At 47.3% G+C, this 25,087-nt stretch overlaps 1 protein-coding gene across 3 annotated transcripts in view; it reads left to right on the forward strand.

Annotated features, from left to right (window-relative positions):
• Positions 1–5,809: 5,809 nt before the first annotated feature.
• The window catches only part of ZNF341 (zinc finger protein 341), a 49,965-nt gene continuing 30,687 nt past the window's right edge, over positions 5,810–25,087 (forward strand). Inside the window, exons 1-6 of one of the 3 annotated variants that reach the window (XM_079784641.1) lie at positions 5,810–5,855; positions 11,926–12,036; positions 14,975–15,171; positions 17,793–17,942; positions 21,321–21,572; positions 24,569–24,764. In XM_079784641.1, the coding sequence (XP_079640767.1) occupies positions 5,825–5,855; positions 11,926–12,036; positions 14,975–15,171; positions 17,793–17,942; positions 21,321–21,572; positions 24,569–24,764 (937 nt within the window). In that variant the 5' untranslated portion in view covers positions 5,810–5,824. Of the gene's footprint in view, positions 5,856–11,872; positions 12,037–14,974; positions 15,172–17,792; positions 17,943–21,320; positions 21,573–24,568; positions 24,765–25,087 lie in introns of those variants that run through there. The other 2 variants (XM_079784639.1, XM_079784640.1) reach the window with 2 other exon arrangements.

The following is a 25,087-nucleotide window of genomic DNA, read 5'->3' on the forward strand; positions in this document are numbered from 1 at the left end:
TGGGCCTCTAGTATTAAATAAAATATTAAAATATCCTCTGAAAAACACTGAAATGATTAAAGCCTGGGGAATGCCTAGGTAAATTATTGGTTGGAAACTGAAAATCAGTTAACAGAAATATTGGATTATTGGAGGACCAAAACTACTTATGATATGAGGGCATTTGCCAATATTGAACCTGTGAGTTTCAGTTCATTAGCTACATAGAGCAAGAGGGACAGAAGTGAAAGTCCAGGGCCTTCCCACAGTGGGGAGAACCTCCTCCTCACATTAAGCTGAGACCCCCAAAGTATTTCACCCTAAAGTTTCATGTGATAAGAACCTACCGCATACCCCACACTATAAGCTCCAAGTGAGTTCAGATAAGTTTGCCTTGATGCTGAGAACAGTTGAAGGAAAGTCTAAGATCAGGGTGTTTACAGGTTTGGCTTCTTTTTAAAAAAATATATTTTTATTGATGTCACAGAGGAAGGGAGAGAGAGAGAGAGAGAGAGAGAGAGAGAGAGAGAGAGAGAGAGAGAAACATCAATGATGAGAGAGAATCATTGATTGGCTGCCTCGTGCATGCCCCATACCAGGGATCAAGCCAACAACCTGAGCATGTGCCCTGACTGGGAATTGAACCATGACCTCCTGGTTCTTAGGTCAATGCTCAACCACTGAGCCATGCCGGCCAGGCAGGTTTGGTTTCTTTTGAGGCCTCTCTCCTTCACTTTCAGATGGCTAGCTTCTCACCATGTCCTCACATGATTGCTCCTCAGTCGACTTTGTCAAATCTCTTTTTATAAGGACAGCAGTCATTGGATTAGGGCCCACCTGTATGACCTCACTTAATATTAATTGTCTCTTTAAAGGTCCTATCACCAAATATGGTCACTTCTGAGGTACTAGAATATCAACATATAGGATGTCAACATATGAATTCTGGGGGACACTAGTCAGCCCATAATAACCATTATGCTTTGCTGCCTCCTACCAATACCAACAAATCTAACAAGATGTCAGGGACACGCTTTATTTTGTATGTCCTTTCTTTCCCTTGCAACTGGAGTCTGGTTTAAGCTGCTCAAGATTTCTCCCGTCCCCACAGAGAAGTTAACATTTTTGGGGTGGCTGGAGCACTCATTGTGGAGGGGGACACTGGAAGTTTCTTAAATGTTCCCTCCTCCCTGTTTGGCTCTATGCCTGTAATTTCTACATTATTTACTCTAAGAGTCTCTAAGCTGTTATTGGATTAGGTTCAGTGCCAACCAGCTGGCCCTGAGGGAATGGGACATGGGACTGATAAATTTTGGTAGAGGAAGAGATGGAGGTAAGGAGTCAAAAGTTTGAAGCAGCCAAAACCGGTTTGGCTCCATGGATAGAGCGTCGGCCTGCGGACTGAAGGGTCCTGGGTTCGATTCCGGTCAAGGGCATGTACCTTGGTTGCGGGCACATCCCCAGTGGGGGATGTGCAGGAGGCAGCTGATTGATGTTTCTCTCTCATCAATTGTTTCTAACTCTCTATCCTTCTCCCTTCCTCTCTGTAAAAAATCAATAAAATATATTTAAAAAAAAAAAGTTTGAAGCAGGGGAAGCCTGCCTGGAGAACCTCCCTGTAAGCTCATTCGGTTGTTCCATCAGTCCAGATAGTCAGTCAACAAGCATATTTCCCAGGTTACCTCTGTGCCAGGACCTGAGTTCCAAACAGAATGGATGAAGGACCTCCTCTGCTAAGAGGGCCCCCTATTGAGGGGGTAGAGAAAATACAAACGTCCAAGGGCTAAAGATTATCACATGACAGGGGTAGTACCAAGAAACTCGAACAGCTAGGGAGGGATGGGATCTCATCCAAGGAAACCAGGGAGAGCTTCTTAGAGGAGGCAAGAAGACAAGCTTCTGTTGTTCCAAGGGTGGAAGATGACATTTTGACAAGAGAGAATAGCAAGTACAAAGGCCCGAAGAGCAGATATAAATCAAATACTTGTATATGCACCTGGATATATAAAAATATGTGGAGAGCTGCCAAGGCTTGTGTTGGTAGAATTGTTTGCTGTCCAGTGCCTCCCAATGGCCCTGTTCATCTCTCCTTCCTCATCCCCCTGTACCCATACCTCACTTGTTACCCTATTACTCCTTTCACAGTCCTTGGACTCCTTTCATTTTGACCTTAGGGCCTTTGCACTTGCCCAAGAGGCCTCTCTGTTCTTTTGAGGCCTCTCTGTTCCCTTTTCTCCATCTCACTCCATCTCATTTCTCTGGTCCACCTCCTCAAAAAAGCCATCCCTAACCACCCTTTCTAAAGGAGGCTTCCCTCCCCCCCAAAAAATTATTTGAAGTCATGTAACTTTTCTTTTTTTTTTTTTCTTATTTACAGCCCATCTTGCCTGCTGAACTATGACTCCATGAAGGCAAAGATTTTTATCTTCTTGTTCATGGTTATGTCCCTCCTAGCATACAATAGGCACCCAGTAAAGATTTTTAATTAATTAAATTAATATGATAAATTAATATTGAATAATGTTTTAAAAAAGAACAGTTATATTGAGAAATTCTTGCAGAGGAGAGATAATGAGAATCTGAGGCCATTGGATCTGGGGATGTTAAAGGAAAGATAGGAAGGAGGGAACACTGGCCTTATTCCTGTCAGAGAGGCAGTGAGAAGGGGGGTTTAGGGCTTGAGGTGGGGCCTAGTTCTCCAAGGTTCCCAGGAAAGAGAGTGGGGCATGGAGTCTGGTAGGAGGGTGGGTTCTCTGTGAGGCACAGGGCTCACTGTGCAAAGGGGGAGACTGGAAGGGGAAGGAGGTAGTGGTATGGGGCACAGGGGTAGTGTTCATGGCAGGATGGAGAGTTTACTGGTAGAAATAAGCCTTGAGGCATGTGTAAGTGTAACTGGACAACCAAGGGGTCCAGGCTGTTTGTCACTACTTCAGCCGATTAAGCAGAGACAGGGTTGAATCATATATGAGCATTTATTCCAATACTGCTGGCAGTATGGGAGAGCAGCAGGTCATCCACAAAAATCTGCTCTGCAACCTTCCATAAGCCAGCTGCTTATATTGGGTAGAAGGACAAAGATTACATGGGGAAGTAGGAATTATAGGCATGGGAAAGTACAAGTCATGCAGGCTGGGTGGGTGGGTGGGAAGGTTGGGGGCGTTTGCAACCGGCGGGCACCTCTGGATTCCAGACCAGATTACAGGCAATAGGGGCTGGAGGTTATAAAGAGTGGGTGCCTCCGGAACTACATTTCAGTCACGAGGTTGTAAATCTTTCCATAATGATAGCAGTTCTCAGAAAAGGAGGATGGACTGCATTCTGATGTTAGCTCCCATATCCCAGGGCGTACAACTCTCAGCCACATTAGAATGTACTTTCTCTAATCAGAACAGAACCATCATGGTTAACAGAACATGCTTAATCCTAATATATAAAGAGCCAGGGTCCATGACATCCAAAACCACAGAATGGACAACAGAATGCCAGGCTGTGCACGCAGCAGGCTTGGGTGGGCGGGGACTGGCGAGCAGGCTGAACTGCTGACCTCTGGGTCCCTCCTGGGTCGCGGGCGCCGCGGCAACCCAGCTCTGACTGTCACCGCCAAGGCAGGTGCAATGCGATGATTGGTCGGGGGACCGCCATTGGCCCATGATCACCCTGCAGAGGGAGGCCCAGGCCACTGGCCGGTGGTGGTGGGCGGGGCCTCCCTCTGTGGGGCGATCAATCACGGGGCTCACTGACTGTGAGAGGGTGCAGGCAGGGCTGAAGGACCCCTCCCCCCTCACAAGTGCACAAATTTCATGCACCGGGCCTCTAGTATTTCTTATAATTATGGCTGGTCCCCAATATTCATTTCTGCCCATAACATAAGCAGAGGGTCTGTAAGGCAATTTAACAGGAACAGGGGCTGGTAGTGTTCCAGAAGGACAGAGGAGTTTTGAATATATATATATATATACTAGAGGCCCAGTGCATGATTGAATCATGCACGTCAGGGTCCCGATGGACTCACCATCATGTATCCCAGCAGGCCAGGCGGCACCTCCACCTCCTCGCCCCTCAGACTGCGGCCCTTCGAGTCCATCGGGACCCTGACGGATGGCCGGGGTGAAAAAGCGCCCCACAGGGGCGGGCCGGTTAACCCGGACTTCACAGGGCAGGAGGTGCAGCGTGTGCGCAGAGTGACGGGGCGTAGGTGGATGCGGTGCTTCTCCATGTCTTCCTCGTCGCTGCTCTCCATCCTCTGTGGCTAGCTGACTGAGGCCAGAGCTCGCTCCCCCACTTTTGATGATCCGTGGCCGCTGAGGGGGTCTCCCCTGCTGTTGAGAGGCGCAGGGGGTGGGACCCCCTCAGCGGCCTGGATCTGGCTGTTGAGAGGCACAGGGGGCGGGAGTCCCGCCCCCTGTGCCTCTCAACAGCAGCGTAGCCCCGCTCAGTGGCAGCGGATCCGTGCCTCTCAATGGCCCGATAGACCACCCTGAGTCCCGCCCCCCAGCCTCCTCCGCCCAATCGTGGGCATAGCGGAGTGATGGTAATTTACATGGTACGCTATTATTAGATAGGATATACACACACATACACACACATACACACACATACACATACACATATATATATGTATATATGCACACACACACACACATATATATATACATTATATAATATTGTATATATATTACTTTTAGGAGTTATACATTTATTTAGTAAATGTAAGAAAATAAAAATTGTGATTTTTTATTATTGCTTTGGATGAGGCTAAAATATAATGAAAACATTTAAAGACAAATCTATGGTAGCCCAGTTGGAGGATTTGGCTCATGAGAGAAATCACGATTGATGGCATCTCCCTGGTTCCCTCCCCCCGCCCCCACCCCATACACACCCCAACTCTTTCTTTTCGTTCAAGTGTACTTCTTTGAAACCACTATCACACCTTGTAATTAAATACACACCTTGTAATTAAATAATTTTAAAGATTTCGTGCTTGTCTGCTCCTCCCACCCCAACTCCATGGGAAAGCACCACTGTATTCCTGGAGATATTGCTGTGTAAGACTCAGTGTATAGTAAGCCCTCGTGAGGGTCTGAAGACGGGGCAGGAGGATCCCTGTGAGATCTGAATGGGCTTTCTGTGGGGCTGGGCTGGAGGTTGCTGAAGCGGGTATTGGGGGTTTATGTGACAGCAATGGGGTCCCTGAGAGGCAGGGATGGAGGTCTGTGTGAAGAGGAAATGGAGATCCCAAAAGGTGTAAATGGGGAGGAGGGTTAGGCGATAGCCATTGGTGAATCTCTGAGATGAAGAGGCTGAGGTGGGAGCCACAGTGGCTTCCACTGGGCAGAGATAGGGCTCCTGTGGGAGGGGAACGAGAAGTCTAGGACAAGGGCTGGGACTCTGATGCACAGCTGGGGCAGGGGTCCTGTGTTCATTGGGGGTCCTTGGGTGGTCCAGGTGAGGTGGGGAGAGGCTGCAAAAGTGGGGGATACCGTGTGTGCAGTGGGAATAAGGTCCGTGTTGCGGAGTTGGCGGTCTCACATGCCATGGAGACGTGTGTGCGACAGAGTTGGAGTCAGGTCTAGTGTGGCGGCGGTGGGACGGTGTGCAAAGTTGGGGGATCCAAATAAGGCGGGGGTAGGGGTCCACATGCTCCGGTGACTGGATCATCGAGGCGGAGCTGGGGCGCCCCGGGAGGCTGGAGTTTCCGCGGGCCATGGCCAGGTTCCAGGACTGGGGGCTCGGCGGCGGCTCCCGGGCGCCCCCTGGCGGCCCCGACCTCGCCGCCGCCGCCGCGGTTCCCACAATGCTCGCGTGGCCCCGCTTGGGTTCCCGTGGCGGCGGCGGCTCCAAGATGGCGCAGACGATCTTCGAGGCCCTGGAGGGTGAGCGGCGGCGGTGTCGTGGGAAGCGGCTGTTCCGCGTTGCGCCCCCTCCCGCCGCGCCCTCGCAGCGCGGGGCCCAGGGCGCGCGGCGGCCGCGGGGCGGAGGGCGCCGGGGCCGGAACAGCCGGGGGGAGGGGCGCGGGCGGGAACAGCCGCGGGAGCCGGGGCCTGGGTGGGAGCCTCCGCACCGAACTGCGGTGGAGAGCAGGCTCAGTGGCGGGCGGGCCTCGGGACCGGAACAGCGGGACAGAGGAAGCCCTGGGAGGGAGCCCTGGGAGGGAGCCCTGGGACCGGAACAGCCGGGGGAAGGCTGGCCCGGCGGGGAGGGGGGGCCTCGGGCCGGAATGGCACCTGCTGCCGGCGGCCGCGGGAGGGCTCCTGGAGGGAACAGCCGGGAGGGTGGGGCCGTCCGGGCCTGGAACCGCGGGAGAGGGCGGCAGCCTCCTGCGGGCCGTGGGGTGGGAGCTTTTATGGGACGGGAGGGCCTAGGCGGCCGGAGCTGCCAAGCCAGGCGTTTGACCATGAACTAGTATGGAGCCTCATGCTGTGACATGGTCTCAGTTCAGATCAGGAAAGGACAGTTGCCTCCTGCGTGCAATGCCAGGACTTGGTGCTCACAAAGCCAGCAAACACCAGGCGCCTATTTTATGCACCGTCTCGGGGATGCAGAGTTTTACAAACTAAGACCAAGAAAGGATGGGTGCCACAGTTGTGCTTGGCTGGGAGGTGGTGTCCCAGGCCCACACCAGCGGACACTGGGCACCGACTGATGGTCCTGTGCTCTGCAAGATCCTAAAATGGGAGTGGGCCTCAGGCACAGGGAATTGTGGGCTTTGGAGGCAGCAGACGCTGAGAGGAAGCCTCAGCGACTTCAGGGTCATGTCAAAGAGTTGATGTTGGGAGAGGGGGGTGGGGGATGCAGACCCACAAGTGTTCTTGGAGGGGTGTGATAGGATGAGTATACACATAATTAGAGTGCAGACTGAAAGTAGGCCGGACTAATGGTATGTGGCTGAGGCTTTGAGCGCTGCAACTCCCCGGAGATCTCAGCCATGTGCCTTCACTTCTTGGAGGATTGGAGTTCTCACCATGATATAGGGTGTAAATCCCTACCCCCCCCCCCCCCCCCCCCCCGCCGCCCCGCATCTACTCATTGAACCAGACGGTCCCTGTCCCATAGTCCAGTGGAGAACAGATAGAAATGATACAACGAGCAATTATAGAATTACCATCCAAAAAAGACAAACAGTAAAGGAAAATAACCTCAGCTGGCATCACTGCTATGATGGTGATGGATGTGGAGGGCCAGGGTCAGTGGTGGTTCTCTCTGGGGGGGCCAATAGGATGGGGTGAGGCCTGCTTTCTCTTAGGTTCCATGGGATTCATCAGTGTTTGAATTTTTACTGCAAGAATGTGTTTGTGTTTGAATTTTTACTGCAAGAATGTGTTCGTGTATTGAGTGGTGAATAAATGAAAGAAAAAATCAGTTCTTAGGGACAGTGTGATGCATGCTGGGCTAGGGGGAGGGTAGCAGAACTGTGGGGATCTAGAGATGACCTGGGCAGTGGGAACTGTATTTGCAAAGCTCTAGGGCGAGAGAGGTCTTTTAGGGATTCACAGAAGTTCACATGGGTGAGCAGCTAGAGATGAGGCTTGTGAACTTTATCTTGGATTCAGAGTGGAGCTAAGAAAGGATTTTCAGCAGGGGAGCAACACAATGTGATACATGTTTTATAAAGTTCACCCCGGCTGCTCTGAGGGGGCCAGAATAGCAGCAGGAAGGTGAATGAGATGACTGCGGTTGTCCTGCTGAGAACTGATGGTGGTGTGGGCCCGAGGGACAGCTGTGGGGTTGGAGAGAAAGTGAATCTGAGTGATATTTAGGAGCCAGATTTGCTGAAGGAATAGAAATGGGGGGAGGGAGAGGAGATAGGTTGAGGGAAAAATCAAGGGGTGCCCCAGAGGCTGTGGCTGGGTGGACAGTGGTACCCTGTTCTTGATGAGGATTACTGGAAGAGGAACAGACTTGGGGGCAGTGATGACATTTAGTTTGAGTTCAGTTTATTTTTATTTATTGACTAGAGGCCTGATGCACGAAATTCGTGCAAGGGCCTTGGCCCTGGCCCCCGCCCGCTGTGGCTTTGTCCGGAAGAACATCCGGTTTAATTAGCATATTACCCTTTTATTATTATAGATTTTAGAGAGGCGTGAGAAAGAGAAACATCGATTTGTTGTTCCACTTATTTATGCATTCATTGCTTGAGTATTGTATGTGTCTTGACCAGGGATTGAACCTGCAACCTTAACGTAACAGGATGACTCTAACCAACTTGCTCTGCCTGGCCAGAGGAGTTGGAGTTCAGTTTACTAGTAGATAGGCACCACTTTTTGAAAAAATATTTTATTATTATTACTTGTTGTTAATCCTTACCTGAGGATATTTTTTTTATTGATTTTTAGAGAGAGTGGAAGGGAGGAAGGGATGGTGTGAGGGAAAGAGGGAGAAACACCGATGTGAAAGAGTCGCATCGATTGGTTGCCTCCCGCATGCGCCCTGACTGGGTCCAGGATGGATAACTGCAACACAGGTGCATGCCCTTGACTGGGAATCGAACCTGTAACCCTTTGGTCTTTGGGCCAATGCTCTAACTACTGAGCAAAAATGGCCAGAGCTATTTTGAAATAATTTTTTTCTGAAGATTCACATGCAGAGGTAAGAAATAATACAGAGAGCCCTAGTTGGTTTTGCTCAGTGGTTAGAACATCGGCCTGAGGACTGAAGGGTCTTGGGTTCAATTCCAGTCAAGGGCACACTCCTCGGTTGCAGGCTCGATCCCTGGCCCTAGTCGGGCACATTCGGGAGGCAACCAATCAATGTGTTTCTCTCGTGTTGCTGTTTCTCTCTTTCTCTCCCCCTCCTTTCTACTCTCTCTAAAAATTGATGGGAAAAAATATCCTCTGGTGGAGATTGACGAAAAAAAGAAAAAAGAAATAATACAGAGAGAGCCCATGTACACTTTACCTAGTTTCCCCCAATGTAATATCTTGCAAAACTATCCTATCATATACAACCAGTCAACAACACACAGAACAGTTCCATCACTACAAGATGTTGCCCTTTTATAGCCACACCCACCTCCTTCCCCTACCCCCTATTCCTGATCCTCGGCAACCACCTGTTCTTCATTTCCAAAGTGTTTTCATTTCAAAAATGTCCTGTAGCCCTAACCGGTTTGGCTCAGTGGATAGAGCGTCGGCCTGCAGACTCAAGGGTCCCAGGTTCGATTCCGGTCAAGGGCATGTACCTTGGTTCCGGGCACATCCCCAGTGGGGAGTATGCAGGAGGCAGCTGATTGATATTTCTCTCTTGTCGATGTTTCTAACTCTCTATCCCTCTCCCTTCCTCTCTGTAAAAAATCAATAAAATATATTAAAAAATAAAAAAGAATGTCCTGTAAATGTAATCACATAGTATATAATCTCTGAGATGGCCTTTTTTTATTCATCATAATTCCATGGAAATTTGTATCCTGTTGTGTATATCAAAAATTTTGTTCCCTTTTATTGCTGGATATACTACAGTTTTTGTTTTTTGTTCCCCGCCCCCCAATATATTTTTATTGATTTCAGAGAGGAAGAAAGAGGGAGAGATAGAAACATCAATGATGAGGAGAATCATTGATCAGCTGCCCGCAAACTGGGCACATACCCTGACGGAATTGAAATGTGATTTCCTGGTTCATAGGTTGATACTCAACCACTGAGCCACACCAGCTGGGCTGTTTTGTTTGTTTGTTTTGAGAGTCTTCTTTAAAAGCTGGGGCAGTGAAACAAGGAAGGGCTTAGGATAGAGAAGCTGGAGAGAGACCAGGTGGGGCTTCTTTGATTCTCTAGAAATAGGGGAAAGAAGTGAGCCAAGGCGGGGCTGTCAGCTCACTGGAGAGTCAGAGAAAAGGGGGGCTTGGAGACAGGAGAGTATTGTATGTGTCTTGACCAGGCGTTAGCCCAGGAGAGCGGCCGCTGCCCATTGCTGTCCTGGTTGCAAGTCACCTGGGGACCCTTCGGGTTTAGGAGATGCATGCCTGTGTGGAAAGAGGGGACAGGGGAAGGGAGAGCGAGCCTGGATATATCACGGTTTAAACATTCACTTGTTGAAGAACATTTGAGTTTGTTTCAGTTTTTTTTATTATTATAAATAAAGCTGCTCTGAATGTTCATGTACAGATTTGACACAAATGCTAACAGAGAATTTTGCATAAAACCTTAAGATTTACTGAAGCTCATTCAGGGAAGCATGAACTGCGATATTAGGGAGAATGAGTCTGGGGGTGAGTGAGGCTGCCCAGGGAGAGTATAAGAGGGGAAGGAGAGTCCAGACAGAAGGAGCCCTTCAAAATAGAAACATTTAGGGGATAGACAGGAGAAGCAGAGCGTAAAGGAGGCTGGGTAGGAGCAAACAGAACAGAAAAGTGGGAGAAGACCCAGGAAAGGTGATGTCCTGAAGCCAAAGAAGGGAGTGTTTCAGGAAGAAATGTCTGATGCTGCCAGATGGTCTTCAGTGGTATTGGTGGGATAATAGGGCTTAAGCCCCACTGGAGTGGGTGAAGGAGGATTGGGAGGTGGAGGATGTTAGACGGCTCTCATCAGATGCTTGATGTTGGGAAAAAAAAAAAAAAGACGAGAGATGGGAACATGGGTTCGAGGAGGGGCATTCTAGAGAGACCTGTGTCCTGGCTCATGGGAAGAAGAGGAGCTAGTTGGTAGCGAGTGGTTTCTGAGGGAGCAGGAGGGGATGGATGTAAGGGCTGTCCTCAGGAGGGACACAGCCTGCATAGTAACAGGGAAAAGTGTGGATTCACTTTGGCTGTGGGAGCTAATGGTTATAATTTGCATTGCAGTTAGAAGCGAGGGCAGGTGTCCAGGTAAGAGCTGAGAAGTTGGGGACAGAGCATTGGCCGTGGGCACAGAGAGAAGGAGGCACCCTCTGGGTTATTTGGGAGGAAGCAGTTTAGGTGTGACGAGGCCTGTCCTCCAGCTAGTGACATGGCTGGACAAGTTTACTACTGTGAACCTCAGCAGTGACAACTAATTGGAAAACATGGAAATAGTCTGCTTCTCACCCTGACCGGTTTGGCTCAGTGAATAGAGCATCGGCCTGTGGACTCAAGGGTCCCGGGTTCGATTCCGGTCAAGGGCATTTACCTTGGTTGCGGGCACATCCCCAGTTGGGGAGTGTGCAGGAGGCAGCTGATCGATGTTTCTCTCTCATTGATGTTTCTAACTCTCTGTCCCTCTCCCTTCCTCTGTAAAAAATTAATAAAATAAAATTTAAAAAAAGAAATAGTCTGCTTCTCAAGAGTCCCCTGACTACAAATTAAGATTATGCTATTTATTGAGGAACAAAAAAAGACAAGCATGCATTGGAAAACGGGAGGTAAGGTTACCCAAGTGCAAACAGATTTGTGGGGTTTGTGGGGTGTGGACAGGGAAGACTTGGTGATTTTCAGAGGAGCTGTATTACTTAGGATTAGATCCAGCCATGATTAAGAGATCAGCACAACCTATCAGTGGCTTAAATAGGCTAGACGTTCATTTCTCTCACATGGGAGTTAGGAGGAAGACAGTCCAGAGCTATGAGGGTGACTGTGTTCTGCAAGATTCTCAGAGGCCCAGGATTTTTCCACTTTTTTGCCTTGCCCTGGGGCATGGCCCTTGTCCTCCTGACCTGGGATTCTTATTTTAGGAAGCAGATGGAGGGTAGGACAAATAAGGGGGTTGAATACCAGGCAGCTTTTAAGAAAATTTCCCAGAAACTGCCATATGCACCCCATTGGCCAGAACTTAAACATTCCGTGGCTGCAGGAGTGGCTGGGAAATGTAATCTTTATTCTGGAACCAGCTTTTGGCCAAAGTCTTGGGTTCTATTGCAGTGGAAGTGGGAGAGCATGTATATCAGGGCACCATCAGCTGTCTTGGCAGTGGGGGCCTTGCAGTGGGTCTGGCTTGTAAAGGTGATGTCAGAGCAGGATGCTCGGCCCACCTTCCAAAGAGGTTGCATTTATTTTTTCAGGAATGGACAATCAGACCGTCCTGGCTGTCCAGTCGTTGTTGGATGGTCAAGGAGCAGTCCCTGATCCAACAGGCCAGAGTGTCAATGCACCCCCTACTATCCAGCCACTAGGTGAGTATCTATCTGCTCAGGTTCACCAATGGGAAGGGTGAGTGGCTCCCCATGAAAAACAAGCGGTACCCATGAGAGGATGTGGGAGTGGACTGCCCACTCTGGTGTCTGAACCTTCTCCCCTTCCTCCCAGGCTGGAGGCTAATGATCAGGCTAATGCCTTTTTCTGCTCATCTCTAAGAACACCCTCTCTCAATCACTTAGTGAATGTGGGGATCGTGACACCAGGAATGGCTAGGAGTCCTGATGCTTAGCAATGTTTGTACCTTTGACCCAGAAGTTGTTTCTCAGCCTCCCCTCTATGGAAAGAACAGGATGAGTCTGACTCTCTCCAATTTACAGGCCATGCCCCTAAGACAGAGAAGTTCTTTTTCTTTTTTTAAATAGGATTTTATTGATTTTAGAGAGAGAGCACGGGAGAGGGAGAAAGAGAGAGAGAAACATCGATGGGCTGCCTCCTAGGGATTGAGCCCACAACCAGTGTATGCTCTGACCAGGAACTGAACCAGCGACCTTTTGGTGCATGGGATGCCGCTCAACCAACTGAGCCACACTGGGCAGAGCAAAGAACTTTTAGAGCCCTGTGTGAGAAGTGTGTTCAGTTACTTATTCCACAAACATATGTGAGTACTTGGGAACCATGTTGGGAACAGAGAGATACACACCTGGGTTTGAATCCTTGTTCCTGGCTCTGTGTCTTTGGGCAAGTGAGTTAACCTCTCTGTGTCCACGTTTTCACATCTGTGAAATGGGGATAATAGTCCTACTTCATAGAAATCTTGTGAGGATACTTGGGATACTTTTGTAGCTGTTATAAATAAGAAATGCAAGTTTCTTGTGATTTTGTTATCAATGAGTTTGTGTTCTTATCTCCTGACATAAAAGAATTTAGACCAGGAACACTGATAAAAGCAAAGGCAGATTTACTGAGACTCTGCAGAAGGTAAGAACACTGAGATAGGGTCCCAGGTTCTGCACACCAAATGTGGGTATGGGGAGTTTTATTCCTTGGGAACACAGAAGTTGCAGGGGTTAACCAACCATACTGTAGGTTGGCTGACTTTTTCCTTTGTAGGAATGCTGGGGTCCCACTGAAGTCTGGGTACATGTCAGTAAAGCAAGGCATTCTGGGATTGTGCAAGACTTACTATGGGATGCAGGAAGGGACTTTTCCAACCAGGTATTGAGTTTGTCTCTAGGGTTTGTGGCTTGGCTTTAAATCTGAAAAACAACTTAAAAGAAGTCAGGTTAGCTCTGGCTGATGTGACTCAGTGGTTGGAGCATTGGCACATGCACTGAAGGTTGTAGGTTTGATTCCCTGTTGAGGGCACATACCTGGGTTGCAGGTTCATTTCCCACCCCTGGTCAGGTGTGTGCAAGAGGCAATCGGTCGATGTTTCTCTCTCACATCCTTGTTTCTCTCTCTCTTTCTCCCTTTCACTCCCTCTGAAAACCTATGGAGAGAATATCCTCCATAACAATAACAACAAAAATGATAAGAGAAGTCAGGTTAATTCCTGGGCCATTGTTTTGTAGCTATCTATTGATAACTGCCATAGTTCTGGCTTGACTTAACTTGATGGAACAATTTTTGGGAACATTTTATTCTACCTGTTTTAGTTTATACTAGATTAAAGTTTATTTTTCTGTTATATGAAGTACTGACGGGCATTTGGGGTGGATATGGTGAGACCCAGATTCCTTTCTTGTGGCTGTACTATCCTCAACATGCTGCCTAGGATGGTTGCTCCAGCCTCTCACTTTTTTTTTTTTTTTAATATATTTTATTGATTTCCTACAGAGAGGAAGAGAGAGTTAGAAACATCGATGAGAGAGAAACATCGATCAGCTGCCTCCTGCACACCCCCCACTGGGGATGTGCCCGCAACCAAGGTACATGCCCTTGACCGGAATCGAACCTGGGACCCTTGAGTCCGCAGGCCGACGCTCTATCCACTGAGCCAAACCGGCTTCGGCCCAGCCTCTCACTTTCATTTCCACATTCCAGCCAACATGAGAGGAAGAAAGATGGAAGTGTAAGTCATACTCCTTCCTTTTAAGGAGAAGTTGCATAGACACTATACTTCTGGTCTTGTCTTATTGGTCAGAGTTCAGTCAGTCACATGACATGTCTAGCTGCAAAGAAGGCTGGGAAATACAGTCTTTAACTAGATAGCCATGTTTCACACTGAAATTTGTATTGAGAGTGAATATTGAATGATAAGTTGACATTTCTGCCACAACATGCCAAGTGCTTAGCACAGTGAGTGGCCTGTGGTAGGCCCTCAGTAATGGGTCGTGTTAAGTAGCTAATCATTCATTTAGTTTTTAATTCATTCAGCAAACATCCACTGGGGGCCTCCTATGTGCCCAGGAGATACTGTAGTTATGGTGAAAAGTAAGACATATTTTTTCCCTTGGGGTCTCACAGTCTGGTGGTGATGCGAAAAGTGTGATATGAGAAGGCACTGTGGCCACTGCTTTAGGAAAGCTTCCTAGAGGAGGTGACATCTGAGCTGAGCCTTGTAGAATGAGTTGGTCTGAGTGAGGCAGCTTGACAGGTGAAAACTGGATGCAAAGCCACAGAGGAGTGTGATCATGTGGCCTATTTGGCAGCTGATGAATAAATTGAGGCAGGGTAAAGATTCTGAAGTTCTCAACTTTGAAGCGAACGCTCTTTACTATTTCCTGAACCTAATTTTTTGATATCTTCATACACATGGCTGGATCCTCCCGTTGGTGCCTATGTGGTTTTGAAAGCTCCTAGGAAGCACAAAATTGGCACTTGACTCATGCACATGGAATCACAGAATGCTGTTAGATCTGCTGTCCTCCTGGTCCAGATGCAGGTCTCCTCCCATTTCTCACTCTAATACCTGCTCCTTTATTGCTTTTCTTTTGTTATTCTCCTCCTGCTGCTGTGTGGTGTGACCCCTAGATGATGAGGATGTCTTTCTCTGCGGGAAGTGTAAGAAGCAGTTCAACTCACTGCCGGCATTTATGACCCACAAGCGGGAACAGTGCCAGGGGAATGCCCCGCCCCTGGCCACAGTTTCACTGGCCACCAACAGCATCTACACGCCTTCAGCAGCACCCACAGCAGTCCAGCAGGCCCCACCTCCTACGAATCGCCAGGTATTCATTCAATTGTTTATTCATCCATTCAGCAAGGTTTGTGGGGTTTTTTTGAGCACCCGCTGTGTGTCAGGCACTGTGCAGGCATTAGGGGTACAGTTATGGACAAACAGACCAAGTCACTGCCCTCATGGATTTGAGTGAGACAGACAGTACCCAAGCAGATTTGTAGAGATACGCTTTTTTTCAGGATGTTAAATGCAGAGGGATAGAGGATGTCATGACCAGGGTAGGAGTTTTTGCCATTTTTGTATATGGTGCTTGGGGGAAGGTTCTGTGAAGAATTGACATTTGAGCAGAGACCTAAGGAGATGAGAGAACGAATCTAGCAACCAATTTGGGGAAGAGGATTCCAGGATATGTGGTCAGCAAGTGCAAAGGCCCTGAGGCAGTTGTGTGCTGGGAACAGCAAGGAGGTGAGAGTGGCTGGATCTAAATGAATGAGGAGGAGGGTTGGAGATGAGGCAAAAAGGGGATTTTGTGGTGTGACCCCTAGATGATGAGGATGTCTTTCTCATGTGGGACTTGTGGACTTTTATTCTGAGAAATAGGAGCCATTGGGGGGTTTTGAGCAGAAGAGGGATAAGGTCTGATTTACACTTTAACTAAGTCACACTGGATGCTGTACAGAGAACAGAGTTTAATGGCAGTCAAGAGAGAAAGCCAGGAGTCAATATCCATGACTATATTGTACTGTTGTACAATAGGAGACTGTTGTACAAATCCAGGTAGAGGGTGGTGGCTTGATCAGGGTGGTACTGGTAGAGGTCGTGAGAAGGATGAGATTTTGGAAATATTTTGAAGAGCTTGTGGATAGATTGAGTGTGAGGTGTGAGATCAAGAGGAGTCAAGGGTGACTCCAGAGTTGGAGTTGCCATTAACCAACATGGGGAAACGGCTAGGAGAAGATTGGAGGGGATGTTAGGAGTCCAGCTGGACATGTTGGATTTGAGATGCCCATTAGACTTTTAAGTGGAGGCCGCTGTGAAGATGCAGACAGATACACAACTCTGGAGGTCAGGGGAGAGGGCCCGGCTGGAGGTATCTGGAGAAGCTTCCAGAGTCCTCAGTCAGGAACACAGTTCTGGAGCAAAGACACCCAGGGTGGGTCCCTTAAGGCAATGGTCACCAACCGGTGGTCCGCGGACCCCCGGTTGTCTTTGAGGTCTGAAAGGTTGGCGACCGCTGCTTTAAGGGATTAAAGAATCTTTATAAAGGGAGCTGGGCATGTCGCAGGATGCCAGGTCAAGGAGTCGAATTTTCCTGACTTCCTCCTTATTTCTTTAAAATATTATTTTCCTTCATTGTAGTAGTCATAATTCTCGTCATCAAAATGAAAGCCTTCATGCCCAGGCCCATAGAACATGTAGATTGAAACTTTTCAAGTTACTACAGACATCAAACACTGAACACAGTTCTTTTTCTCACTCTTTGAATATGAGTTTAGTTACCAGAAAACATCCCCCACACACACCTTTTTTTTTTTTTTTTTTTTTCCCAATAAAAGGAGAGGGAAAAATTCTTTCAGTCTTGGGCAGAGAAAATAACTTCAGAACACCAACAATTGGGCCTGGCCAGGTAGCTCAGTTGGTTAGAGTGTCATCCTGATACAAAGGTTTGGTCCCCAGTCAGAGCACATACTAGAATCAACCAAAGAATGCATAAGTAAGTGAAGCAACAAATTGATGTTTCTTTCTCTCTCCCTCAAATCAATAAATAAAAATTAGAAAAGAAAAGCAACAGGTAAACAAAACAAAATACCCTTTCCATCTGCTGACAGGAGCAATCACGGCAGGTTTGACACTCTCTTATAAGATCTGCCTTTCATCCTCACTGTTAACCTGAGAGCGTATTATTATTTTTAGTATTCATTCATTTGTTTGAAAGCAATACATGTTTCCCTTCTTTGTAAAAGAATGTTACAAATCAAGGCCTCTTTGGCACTATTCCTCTCCCTTGCCCCCAGTAACTACTGATAGGTATTCTTCTCAACCTTTTAAGATACTTTCACATATTTATTTAAGTATTCATAAGAATTATATAATAGTATTATTTTCGATTTTTAAAAATAAGAGTACATAATGTACATGTTATTATATAATTTGATTTTTCATGCAATACTTTTTACCTGCTGTATAGTATTCTATCCATGACTGTATTGTACTTTTTAATCCATTGAATTAAAAGAAACAACACTGTACAGAATACTCTTGTTCATGAACTCCCTGTGGACATGTGTGCTTCTCTAGGATAGATGCTGGAAGTATTATTTCTGGGTTGTAGGTAATGTGCCTTACAGGGAGGTATGACTTATTCCTCTCATTTGATAGATAGGGAAATGGAGGTTCAGAGAGGTGGAGTGACTTACTCAGGATCACACAGCAGCAGGGAGCATCAGAGGTGGAAATGGAATTTAGTTCTGTGGGACTTCGGAACCCAGATCTTTTGCATCCTGCTCTCTGCTTCTTCCCAGAGCCTCACACATGTTCATGCTTCTCTCTCTCTCTCTCTCTCTCTCTCTCTCTCTCTCTCTCTCTCCCTCTCCCTCTCCCTCTCCCTCACGCTCTCCCTCTCCCTCCCACTCTCCTCCTCCCTCCCTCCCTCCCTCCCTCCCTCTCCAGATCTCCACGTACATCACAGTGCCCCCATCCCCGCTGATCCAGACCTTGGTGCAGGGGAACATCTTGGTGAGCGATGATGTGCTCATGTCTGCCATGTCAGCTTTCACATCCCTGGACCAACCGATGCCCCAGGGCCCCCCGCCTGTGCAGGTAAGAAGGAGGCTAACTTTTCACAGGATCTTATTCCAGGCCTGCATGTTGACTCCTGCAGATTCAGAATCTTGTAGAAAGAAGGGGGCTTGGCCCCAGCTCTCCCCCATGCTGAGGAGGACAGCCAGCCTCCCCTTGTCCAACCCTGTGGTTGGGAAGGTTGCCACTTTTTTTTTAAAAAATATATTTTATTGATTTTTTACAGAGAGGAAGGGAGAGGGATAGAGAGTCAGAAACATCGATGAGAGAGAAACATCGACCAGCTGCCTCCTGCACACCCCCTACCGGGGATGTGCCCGCAACCAATGTACATGCCCTTGACTGGAATCGAACCTGGGACCTTTCAGTCCGCAGGCCGACGCTCTATCCACTGAGCCAAACCGGTTTTGGCAAGGTTGCCACTTTAATGGGGACCCAGAATGTGGCTTTGGAATTTCATAGCCACAGTCCAGCTATTTTGACTCCTGTTTTTATTCTTAACAAAAGTGTTCCATGTCCATTAGAAAATACACAAGAGCCAAAACCGGTTTGGCTCAGTGGATAGAGCATCGGCCTGCGGACTGAAAGGTCCTGGGTTCGATTCCGGTCAAGGGCATGTACATTGGTTGCGGGCACATACCCAGTAGGGGGTGTGCAGGAGGCAGCTGGTCGGTGTTTCTCTCTTATCGATGTTTCTAGCTCTCTGTCCCTCTCCTTTCCTCTCTGTAAAAAATCAATGAAATATATATAAAAAAAAAAGATAAAAAGAAAATACACAAGAAAAGTAAAAAAAAAAAATGTTTATTCATAATCTGGAAAGTAAAGTGATAATGGTAACTGACTGCAATGTGCATTTCTTGGCTGGATCCTGGGTTGTGGGGGATGGAGCTATAAAGGCATTATTGGGAAAATTAGAATATGGAGGAATTTGAATATTTTAGATAATAGTATTAAATTTACATCCAACTAGAGGCCCTGTGCATGAATTTGTGCACAGGTGGGGTCTCTCAGCCTCGTTGGCCATTGGGACCGATCGGGGCCAACCAGCTGTGGGAGGTTGGCTATGGGAGCACACTGACCACCAGGGGGCAGCTCTTGTGTTGAGCGTCTACCCCCTGGTGGTCAGTGAGCGTCATAGCGACCAGTCGACCTGTCATTCAGTTGACCCGTCATAAGGATCGCTTAGGCTTTTATATAGATAGATTCCTGAGTGTGATTATTAAATTTTGATTATATAGGAGAATATCCTTATTTTTAGGAGATGTACAGTTTTGAGGAACAAAGTGTTATGATTTATGTAGCTAATTCTCAGGTGGCTTGAAACAGCAGCTATATGTGTGTAATAACTGAGTGAATTAAATGAAGTATGAAGAGTGTTCAATATATTCTTTTTTTATAGAGGTTTTTTTAAAAAATATTTTTTTATTGATTTAAGAGAGGAAGGGAGAGAGATAAAATCATCAACAATGAGAGAGACACATCAAGTGGTTGTCTCCTGCATGTGCCCCAACCAGGGCCGGGGATTGAGCCTGCAATTGAGGTACATGCCCTTGACCAAAATCAAGCCCTTCAGTCTGATGCTCTATACACTGAGCCAAATCAGAAAGGTTCAATGTATTCTTTTTGCAATCTTTCTATAAGTTTGGAATTTTTCAGGATAAAAATTGGGCAATCAATCAATCAGTCACTCATATTATCTCTATTCAAAGAAAGCACTATCAGAATTTTGGCTTTCCTGACCTTGAATGCAAATAAAATTAGAAATGGGTTTAAAAAAAACATTTATAATATACATACCTATATAAATGGGTCATGTTATATGCACAGTTCTGGAATTTTCTTTTCTTACTTTGCCTTTTGTTTAACCTCATTCTCTATGCCTACAACTGTACATCAATATTTCCCCAAAAGTTCATTGGAATACTGGCTCCTTGGGATTTTCCAATATAATAAGGATCTCTGGTCAAACCAGCCTAAAGTGGAGGCATTCTACTTCTTCCCTTGCTTTGTCCCTGTTTTTTTCCTGCAGTAAAGAAATACTTTTGATTCTGTCATCCCAGATTTTCCCCAAAACATATTTGACTGTGGAACCCAAGGAAGAGCAATTAAAAGGAGCACCCTTTATGAAATACTGCTCAGCATCACCGTTTTAACAGCTGTAAAGGATTCCATCATGTGATGGGTCACCCTCTACTTAGCCAGGCTTCCGTGGATGGACATGTCGGTTGTTGCCACTTTTTGCTGTCATAAAAACGGCTGGAGTAACATCCATGTGTAGATATCTTTGTCCACCTGCTTGATTATTTTTGTAGAATAAATTTCTAGAGTCCATGGCTGTGTTTCAGGGGTCCATAGCCAACCACCCATGTGGTGACTCCCTAGAAAGACTCCCAGGATTTAGGATGGTTGTACTCATGGCTGTGGTTTATTACAGCAAAAGGAAGCATAGCAGGGTCAGAAGGGAAAAAGGCACATCAGCTGGAGTCTAGAGGAATCCAGGTATAGGTTTCCAAAGTTCTCCTCCTTGGGGGATCAGGGAGAGGCTGCACAAAGCACACTTATTCTGCCCTAGCCGGTTTGGCTCAGTGGATAGAGCATCGGCTTGCGGACTGAAGGGTCCCGGGTTCTATTCCCGGTCAAGGGCATGTACCTTGGTTGCGGGCACATCCCCAGTAGGGGGTGTGCAGGAGGCTGCTGATCGATGCTTCTCTCTCATCGATATTTCTAACTCTATCCCTCTCCCTTCCTCTCTGTAAAAAATCAATAAAAAAATATATTAAAAAAAAAAAGAAAAAAGCACACTTATTCCTCCAGCAATGAAGAGCAACCAAAAACATGTGTGCAGTATTTCTGCCCAGGGAAGCACACCTAAGACTCTGAGACTCAGGCTTTTATTGGGGATTGGTCACAGATACCCAGCCATGATGATAAAAACTCTAGACGCCCAGATGGTAAGGAAGTGTTCACCATAAATCACATTATTTGTGCAGACAGTCTAGGTGAGTTGATATAATATGGTCAGTGCCCCAGTTGGGCAAAGGAGCCTTATCAACATAGGGAACCTTCTACAAGGCAGGTTCTCAGATGCCAGTTAAGAGCCAGTCCTATAAGCAAGCCTTTCTAAAGACAGCAACATTAGGCCTGCTGTGTGAACTCATTCCTGCACAAACTGGGCCATTTTTGCTGACTTTCACAAAGGAAAGGAATAGCACCTAGCTAATGGCTCCTCTGAATTCTCACATAACTTCGTTTCCAAGCCCCCTCTCAGCATTGTCCTCTGCGCTGCCTTGGGAGTGGCCGTTCTTTCCACATAGCTAAGGCAAATGTCCTTCCTCACTGATAAACAAGACAGCTGGTGTCAAGAGACTATGACGCTTTAATTTTCTCTTCTGATTTCAGAGCAGCCTGAACATGCATTCTGCGCCCAGCTACCTCACCCAGCCTCCACCACCCCCTCAACCCCCTCCACCACTGCCCCCACCCCCACCCCCTCAACCTCCACCCCCACCACCTCAGAGCCTGGGTCCCCCCGGGCGTTCCAACCCTGGTGGGAATGGTGTGGTGGAGGTGTACAGTGCCACGGCACCCCTGGCTGGAAGTGGAACAGTGGAGATCCAGGCATTGGGAATGCAGGCCTACCCACCCCTGGAGGTGAGCAGAGATGGAGTTTGGGGTGGAGGGGGAAAAACTGGTCATGTTCATTATGGGTAACCCAGACCTTTCCTAAGCACCAAACGTGTGCCAGACACTGCTGGAGATACCATGGTGGGGGGTTGCAAAACCAGATCATGTTGTGTACCACATCAGGGGAGAGAGAGACTTTAATCAAGCCATCACTGCTGTAAATGTAAAATGCAAACCATGAAAAGGTAGTGTGAAATAGAGGGTGTAGCATACAAGCAGCCCTCAGGGAGTGCTCAGAACAGTCAGAGATGACCTGTTTGTTGGAAAGATGATTCCAAAAAGTATCTGTATATCTCTTACTTTTTTTAAAAAACTAGCAAGATATATTAGTTAGCTATGGCTCTGTAAGAAATATCCACAAAGCTTCAGTGGCATATAGGAAAAAACATTTCTTGTTCTCACATCTATCGTGGTCAGTGTGGCAACTCTGCCGATCTTAGCTGGGCTCCCCCTGTGTCTGGAGGTTGGCTGGCTGTTGGCTGCTCTACCATGGCCTGGGGTGGGATGAGTGGGTAACCCATCTCTGCTCCACGCATCTTTCATTATCCAGCAGGTTAGCCAGGCAGTGGTGGAGATGCAGTAATGCAAGCAGAAATGCTCAAGGCTTCTTGAGGCTTAGGCTTGTAACATGGTGTCACTTCTATTGTTCAAAACAGATCTAAGGCCGGCTTAGATTTAAGTAATAAGGAAGCCCTGCCAGTGTGGCTCAGGGGCTGAACATTGATCCATGAACCAAGAGGTCGCTTCCCGGTCAGGCACATGCCCAATAGGGGATGTTTCTCTCTCATCCATTTCTCTCTCTCTCTCTCTATTCCTCTCCCTTTCTCTCTCTAAAAATCAATAAAAACATATTTTAAAAAAATAAATAAGGAAAAAGACGCCATCTCTTAATGGGAAAAGCTGCAAAGTCACACTGTAAAGGGCATGGGCACAGGGAGAGGTAAAGAATTGAGGCCATTATGCAATTACACCATATAAACCATACTAACTCCCTGCTGAAGAGCTCTTCTGGGCTATAAGCAGTCTACTCGCAAGGTGATAAGAGTTCAGAATCTTCCTAGACACCAGTGCTAGGGGCATGGTTATGACAAAGAGCCTGCCTGCATTTGAGGTCACATTATCCCAGTCACCTTGGAGTCATTCGTACAGGCAGACATTCCATGTCAGGTGGCATCTATATGTAAGGAGAACCACACAAGTGGGGAAATTCTACCTCCAACCATGTGATGTTATGAGAGCCTGCAAGAAGATTTGCTCTAGTCTGGGACTTTGTTGAAAAGGGAAAGTTAAGTCAGTGAGATGCTGAGAGGATGGTGGTGGCATGGTAGGCAGAGGGGCCAGTACAGGGGGAGCTGCCACTTTTTATTTTCCATGTAGAAGAGCGTAGTCTTTGAGGTTGGCGCCTGAGTCTTTGATTTTGCATCCTTAGCACTTTGCAGAGAACCTGGCCTATAGTAGGTATTTGAAATAGGCCTCTCTGAGTTCAGTTTCTTCTCTAAAATGGGAACTCCCCTTGCAGAGCTGTTGAGGATAATGAGAGCTAACCCAGTGGCAGTCACATAATTGCTCAGGAGTAACTTGAATGATGGGTGAATTCATTCATGTGACAAATATTTATTGAGTGTAGTATTGGCCAGGAAAATAGAAACCACTCTAGGTGTTTCTGGCAGAAGGATTAAAGGCAAGAAGTTAGGTGCTTACAACGTTGATGGAAGGGCTAGAGAAGCAAAAGTCAGGGGTGGCGAGCATAACTGGTTTTCAGATTCACTGTTGTTGCTTGGCCCGGAGAGCCAGGGCCCGGCTGCTGCACCAGAGGAGAGGAAACTAGGATGCTGTTGTGGTTGTTCCGGTTGCCCTGCTGTCCTTGCGGCTGGTTGTCAGGAAGGAGATGTAGAGTTCAGTCGGCTACTGCAAAGCTCATGACTAAATCCACCTGTCTCAACGCGGCTGCTGGAGAGTGGTTTCTGCCTCCCTTCTGCCTTCCACATGTCATGCTTCTTGTGAGCAGAACCTACTCTGTGTTCAGAACTGTGCTGGCAAGATAGTCTAGGACTGTGGTTTCAAGCTTCCCACAATGCATTAGTGTCATGATGTTAAACTAAGTTTGCATGGCTCAGAATTCATTAGCTAATTTCTTGTGGTTTCAATGTCAATTCTTGGTTGAGGGATGCCTGCTGGTGTGGTGTCCAACAGGGTTACTTAAAAAGTGGAGTAGCAGCCCTAGCTGGTTTGGCTCAGTGGATAGAGCGTCGGCCAGCCGACCGAAGGGTCATGGATTAGATTCTAGTCAAGGACACATACCTCAGTTGCAGAGAAGCAACCAATTGATGTGTCTCTCTCACATCAGTGTTTCTCTCTCTCTGTCTCTCCTACTCCCTTCCACTCTAAAAATCAATGGGATAATATCCTCGGGTGAGGATTAACAAAAAATAAAAAGAAGTGGAGTTGCTGGTGGGGGCACACACCTTTCTGACTTCCTGGTTCTTCTGTGCAAAAAGCTACAATAATAATAATAGTGGCAATAACAATAGATAATGTTTATTGAGTACTTAACTATATTTTAGGCACTATTCTAAACTCTTATTAGTTCATTTAATCCACACAACAACCCAATGAGAGGGGTACTATGATTAGCCTCATTTTACAGATGTGAGAACTGAGACAGAGAAGTTTAAAGACTTGCCCAAGATCTCTTAGGTTTTGTTTTGTTTTTTAATCAATGTTAGAGTCAGGATTTGAACCCAAGCAACCTGGCTCCAAAGCTGCTTCTAACCTTCTGACTTCATGAATTCAAAGGGGTTTTGGGAGTGACTGGGGTGACTGAGCTAGGTGGGGGAATTAGGATGGTGCTGTAGGTGGGGAGTGGCTGAGATCAGCCAGGGCCACTGTGAGGGTCCTCCTGGCTGGGGTGGTTTTCCCCCTCCCATCCCAGAGCTCTCTCCCTGATTCTGCTGTCCTTATAGGTGCCAAACCAGTGTGTGGAGGCTCCAGTATACCCCACGCCCCCAGTGTACAGCCCCGGCAAACAGGGATTCAAACCAAAAGGACCCAACCCCACTGCCCCCATGACCAACGCCACTGGGGGCACGGTGGCCACTTTTGACTCCCCACCAACGCTGAAGACTCGACGGGCCAAAGGTGCCAGTGGACTCCCAGAAGGTGGGCCCACAGCCTGAGCATCTTTCCTCTGCATTGGCCTGTCCACAGGCTGCTTAGTTCTAGTCTTCCCTTTTATGATGATTAGGATTAAGTTTGTTTGCATGTAATGAAAAATCCAAAATAAGAGTGACTTCAAAATGATAGAATTTTTTCTCCTGTGCAAAACAAGGCCAGAGGTAGGCAGTCAGGAGATCGTGTGCCTGTATGGTCACCAGGAACCCACATTTCCTCTATCTTTCTGCTCTGCCATCCCTGGTGCATGGCTTCTGTTATCAGGGTGCCTCACTGTGTAAGATGGTTACTAGAGCTCCAATCATTAATTT

The sequence above is a fragment of the Cnephaeus nilssonii genome (genome assembly GCF_951640355.1).
Source record: "Cnephaeus nilssonii genome assembly, chromosome: 11".
In the NCBI taxonomy this organism is placed as follows: Eukaryota; Metazoa; Chordata; class Mammalia; order Chiroptera; family Vespertilionidae; genus Cnephaeus; species Cnephaeus nilssonii.